The sequence below is a fragment of the Muscardinus avellanarius genome (genome assembly GCF_963383645.1).
Source record: "Muscardinus avellanarius genome assembly, chromosome: 14".
Classification (NCBI taxonomy): Eukaryota; Metazoa; Chordata; class Mammalia; order Rodentia; family Gliridae; genus Muscardinus; species Muscardinus avellanarius.
This window is the reverse complement of record NC_137800.1, coordinates 4,643,591-4,649,590: the sequence shown is the minus strand read 5'-3', so window position 1 is coordinate 4,649,590 and position 6,000 is coordinate 4,643,591. Positions and strand designations below refer to the sequence as shown.

Here is a 6,000-nt window from a genome sequence, read left to right as displayed (position 1 = left end):
GAAAAAATGTTTATGTAGTCTGTACAAAGAAAAATTGGTATAATTCTTAAGTGAAAAAAATCAGAAAATAAAATGAAAGAAGCCATTAGTACTAGTAAGAATTGGCCAGACTGGCACGTTTCCATGCTGACCTGGCTAATTTTAGGCAGCTGATATTTTTTGCTTAGTTCACTTACTAACTAGAGAATTGGCCAGCAATGAGTACTGGCCATACCCCTAGTAGAGTTGAGTTTACACAGCCAACTATTTTACCACTTCACAATTTGGGGTATTTTATGAAGTTTTAAAATATTTTGCTTAATACTTAAGAAAAAGTTATGGTTTTATAAATTCAGAATGCAAGGCCAATCACTAAGTCTATCTTATGTCATAGAAAACTGTTGGTAAATTTTGGTCGCAAAATGTTAAAACAGCATAGACATCATGGACAGTGAATGGTTTTATTATTTTTTTTTTTACTTTCATCCCAAAACACCCTTTGCTGAAAAACATAAAAGCATGCACAATGATGGCGTTCTTATAAAGAAAAATTGAGTAATAACGAAGCTGCAATCAACAATACAAACAAAAGCTTAAATGATATTATGGAAAAGATGTACAGGTAGGCACAGGGCTTGTAATTTTAGAAAAGAGTTAACTCAAGTCAGAATCAGTACATGTTAAAGAGAAACTTCTAGTTTTTCATACAGTTTGATAAAAATTTTCCTAAGTACCATATTCTCTAGACCTTTGTGAGAAGACTCTTAAGTGCAGCCCTCCACGTCCCAGTGGCCTTATGAAGGTCACTTCGCCTTCCTATAATTCCATAATTCCAATGGTATTGACTCTTAAAATTTAAATCTGAATATTAAAAATATATTTCATGAAAACATGAGACTGATCTAAATTCACTTTGCAACACATCATGGGAAAGGGGTCACAAGTTTGGCCTCTTCTCCATCTGTAGCTAGGCTAGCTGTACTCTGTGGGAATATGGGCAGGTGAAGGCCGCAGGTGTCTGCGTACTGCTGAACAGAAACCAAATATGACAATCACGGCTCCTCCAGGTTGACAGCTACAGCTTATTTTCTGGTTTTGCAAAAGTGATGTAACTAGACAAATGCCCCTCAGGTTTTTTTTGCATTGTTTATCATGATTCAATTGGTGTGTTTTATCTGAGTCACTGATACCATTTTGTGACAAAAATCCATAAATAGTAAGCAGAAATGCTATTTCGTAGGACTAATAGGGAATCCTGTTTGAATTATGACATAAAAATAGTGCAGATCACACTTTAAAAAAGTCTTCCATGGGATCTGCGGCTCCCTGAGGGAACACTGTGGCGGGGTTCCTGGAAGGCAGCGCTTGTGCTCCGGGGAAACACACTAGCCGTGGAGCCACTGGAACTCACGGCAAAGAAACAAAGCCACGCAGTCCAGCGAATGAGCGTGCTTCCCGGACCGAGGAAGGTGCAGTCTTGACACCAGACCACCGCAGAATGGGCTGTCTAGCAAGGGACGCTCACTCACAGAGCCCCCCGGGGTCAACCGGGGTCTGCACAGTCACACGCGGGCTCCGCGTCCCGCTGCTAGTCTACGTGCAAGCACTGGAGTAGCACCACTGAGGATCCAGGGGCCAAGGCCGAGAAGACATGGGGAACTGCGTGACAGTATAAACGACTTACACATCAGGCACTTCGCTAAATCAGAGAGACACAGGCAAAAGGCACGCACTAGTGATCGAGTCAGGATGTTTGCAGGCTCCCAGCATCTCAGACAGCTCTGGACTCAGGGTCCAGACCTAGGCTCACACTGATTATTCTGATATAAAAAGTGACTGCAAACCTTCACGTTTTCAAGCACTTATGGCACGGATGTTGCGAAGTATAATAATGTAGCTTAAACCTAAACTTCTCCTACAATGAAATCAGAGCCACGTTTTCAACCTGAACTTCATTCTGACATTTGATATATGATTCCTTTGTATAGAGTACAGAGTATAAAATTAAGTCACTTTCATTACTATTGAAAATGTCAATTGTTTTGCAAATATAGAGTAAAATCAGCTAATAATACAATACAGTAAAAACATGCACTAAACAGAGAATCTTCCCCACAAGCATTTCTTGCCCTCTTCTTTGAACATCTTAATACATAAAGACATTTTTTCAATGATTTGCAGAAATCAAGAAAAAGCCAAATGTTGCATAGCTGCAAGATACTAAATACTGATAAAGTCTGGAGATGTCAGGTTGTAAAAAAATCGAAAGTAACAAATATAGTGGAATATGCTGCAAATTAATCATTAAGAATACAACCATCAGAATTACAGAACAGTAGCAAATTACATGATCCTAATCATCTTCAGAAACTGACGTTAGTTCATGGGAGACATCGGGAATAAAGGAAGTTCCACTGAGCTTTTTCCCTTTCCAGAAGCTCCTACAGTAAAATTAAAAACCACATATGTTTGCCTAAGATCAACAGCCTATCAACCTTAGACACAAATTCTGTTTTATCCAATGTTCAATCAAAAGACTTTATTTACACTTCTCATTAAATTCAGGAGACAAGTGGATGTGATGTGCGGCCACAGCAGGAGACAGGGTGGCGCGTCTCTGACTCGAGGCAGCCTCTGCTCAGGATCTGATCGTGACCCACAGGCAGCCAAGCAGGCTTCCATATATCCACGTGTTCACATAGAGTTTCCTTCCAGCCTCAGTCATAAGCAGGCCAGCAGTCAAACCACCCAAGATCAATACTGACGGTAAAGTCTTCATGACACTTAGTTTGGAATGAACACATTTCCCAGGAAATTTGTTTCTTCTTTCTGGATCCGGTGAATCATAAAATTCCATAAGCAACCTATGGCCAGAATGAAAACCAGTAAGATTGAAAGCTTCTGTCATTTTAGTATTTATGTTCCACAAATTACAGGTCCACGGGAAATAAGGACGAATAAAAACATCCTGAGAAATTTGGTATCCTAGAAGCTTCTAGTCTTTCAAAACCTTTCCAGTATGCCTACCATGGCTGAGCCACTGGTGAGGATTCTTGTTAAGCTTCAGTGCACACTGTTTTCTGCTCGTGGCCTGGCGCGCACATGGCCGTGACTCATCGCAGCTTCTCTTTCCCTTCCCTACAGCTCCCACTCCACTGGACATCAAAGACCAGCAAGCAGTTCTCCTGACATGCACGGAGCCGCCCCCCAATCCTGTATTCCGATGGAATTGTAAAAGAAGGAAAACAAGAGGGTAGTTCATTCATTTTCCTATCTTACTTAAAAATACAAGGTTATAACAGTGGAACGTAACCTCAAATACAGAAGTACACAAGGGAAAATGCTTCTATGACCTTATAAATTGCATCCTTAGAGAAAAATTTAAAATGTCCAGACTCATTCTAAGTGCATAAATATCTATACTATAAAATAAGTGGGATATTAAACATTGTCCAGTCTTTTTTCTGGAAACAGATTTTCCTATCAATACACAAAGATCTTCCTTTTACAATTTCCTCCATAAACAAAGTGGCCCTGAATGGCTGGCTTAATAAATTATGTCTTAAAAAATTGTGAGTCAATGAAATATAGAAATTTAGCAGTTTCATCTTTTGTTTTTTTTTTTTGGTGGTACTGGGGTTCCTGGAAACCCTTCTACCTCCGGATTACACTCCCAGACCTATTTTTACATTTTTATTTGGAAACAGGGTCTCTTAAGCCAGCACGGCTGTCTTCGAACCTGCACGATCCTCCTGTCTCTGCCTCCCAAGCAGTTTCATCTTTTAACGGTTATACTTTTTGTAAGTTTCACTTATGTAACCCGAGAGGCTTAATTATGAAATATTTTACTCTAATACAAAAGAGGAAGAAGAATAGAGTCTCCTAGGAAGCAAGAAGAGGAGGAATAAAATGCTTGGATAAAGCTGCTCAAACATTCTGCAAGTTTTTAAAATATAAAGAATTTTTTTCTTTCTTCCTTTCTTTTTCCAGTGCTAGGGATTGAATCCAGGGTCTCTGGTATGCTGAGAAAATACTCTTCCACTAAGCCACATACCCCCAAAAAAGACTTTTCAATGTGGTCTTAGTAAATGGTACATCCTATAGCTAGTGAATCCATTTTTTTTAAACAGAGGTTGAAAAGTATACATGTCTAAAACATATTTAAAAAGATATGATTCAGTAAGTATAAAACTTGAATTAATAGCAAAACAAACAGCAAATACTTGAAGTTTTCACCCAAGAAAATACTTTGATATAAAAAAAATGCAATGTCTAAACATCATACCTAAACCTAAGACGTACTTTCGGCGGGGTAGGGGCAGGAATTAGCCCAGGAGCATTCTACCTCTGAGCTAACCCACCCCAGGCTCCCCACCTCTTTTTTCTTTTTCTTTTTTTGGAAACAGGGTCTTCCTAAGTTGCTGAGGCTAGCCTTGAAGCTGTAATTCTCCTGTCTCAGCCTCCCAAGCCTGGGGTTATAGGCCTGTGTCACCACGCCTGGCTAACATTCACTTTTTATCTCCTAAAAAGAAAAGGAAATCCTTACATCCCTTGCATTAGACCCAAGGTGCGGACAGACTCGCTGCTGACCCTGCACAAGGCCCCCTCGTAAGAGGCTGCTCGCCTGCTCTCAGGGCGACTCGAGGCTTCACCGAGTCTCCACACTCGCCCGCACCGCACTGCCGGGCCTCAGTGAGATTCAACTGTGTCGTTTCTCCAGAGTGCTGCTAGCAAGAACGACAACCGGTTACGAGAGCGACCGCGGGGAGCCAGCAGACCAGGGGCAGAGGGCGTTTCCACCAGAGATGTCAAGCGCCCCTTCCTCTTCCAACAGACTCGCTGGCACTCCGTCCGCCGCAGTCAGACCTGGTGCCCACTCCTGCGGCCTGGCTGCCTGGCATAGCGGCGCGTCCTTCGAGCAGCAGCATGCGGAGCAGGGAAGGCAGACGCAGGGATCTTACATATAAAAAGGGTTTTCCTCCACCCTCTTAAATTTTGTATCTTACGACAGTACTGTCCAGGAAATACTGTCCACAGGCCCACCATAGCAAGTTCTCTGAAGTGATGTAGAAAGCATTCTTAAGACAATAAAACCGTTTAAATTAGCTTCAAGTTGTCTACTACAGTGAAACTCATCTGAACCCAACTTTCCGAAGGGCTGGCGCTATTGTTACTCACCTGTCTTTTATTTCAAACCGCTCGTGAAGCCATCTCTTCATGGATGCCTGCTCTTCTGGAATATCATTTTTGTCTACACGAGCAATGTGAATGTGGATTGTTGGACATTCTCTGCAGAGAAATTCTAGGAAAGAACAAAAATATTTTACTTTTTACTATTTTGGAACTCAGTTATATACAGTGACTTACAAAGAAAATAAGACAACAGACCAAAAAAAAAAAAAAAAAAAAAAAAAAAAAGCATTGAAAAAAGTAGAGATTATAAACCGGGCCTGGTGGCGCGCATTTGTAATCCCAGTACTTGGGAGGCTGAGACAGGAGGATGGCGGGTTCGCAATCGGCCTCAGCTACTTAGTGAGACTCTCCGCAACTTAGCGAGACCTTGTTTCAAAATAAAGAATAAAACAAAGGTGGGGTGGAAGGGGCCGGGTAGCTCGGAGGTAGAATGTCCTTGGGGTTCAATCCCCAGTACTGAAAAAAAAAAAAAGTAGAGATTATAAACTTGGTGGTTTGGACTTCCATGCTGAAGGGAAGAATACAGAATATGCTATAATTATGAAGTCTATTATAATTATATGTCATTAAGTTAAATCAACAGCACCAAATGTTGCTTTGAGTTCTCTAGGCAGTTCAGCAGCAGGACGCGCCTAGTGAGACATCCATAGCCTCCCTCTAAAGGGCCCCGAAGATGCTGACCACCGGCAGACACACCTCCACCTCCGTTCGGAGCACCGACCCCACGGCGCGGCACAGTGCTCGTTCCTCAGGGCTGCTGCTGCAGCCCCACAGGCTGCGAGCTCGAGGCAGCATGCACAGGGGCGCCCAGCACCCTGACGCTGCCTC

The 6,000-nt window shown here is 42.0% G+C and overlaps 1 protein-coding gene across 1 annotated transcript in view; it reads right to left on the bottom strand.

Annotated features, from left to right (window-relative positions):
- Window positions 1-2,617: 2,617 nt before the first annotated feature.
- Window positions 2,618-6,000, bottom strand: part of AGPAT5 (1-acylglycerol-3-phosphate O-acyltransferase 5) — a gene marked incomplete at both ends in the record, with an annotated part of 38,860 nt that continues 35,477 nt past the window's right edge. The window contains 2 exons of the mRNA XM_080710906.1: window positions 2,618-2,843; window positions 5,158-5,281. Of these exons, the coding sequence (XP_080567032.1) occupies window positions 2,618-2,843; window positions 5,158-5,281 (350 nt within the window). The remainder of the gene's footprint in view (window positions 2,844-5,157; window positions 5,282-6,000) is intronic.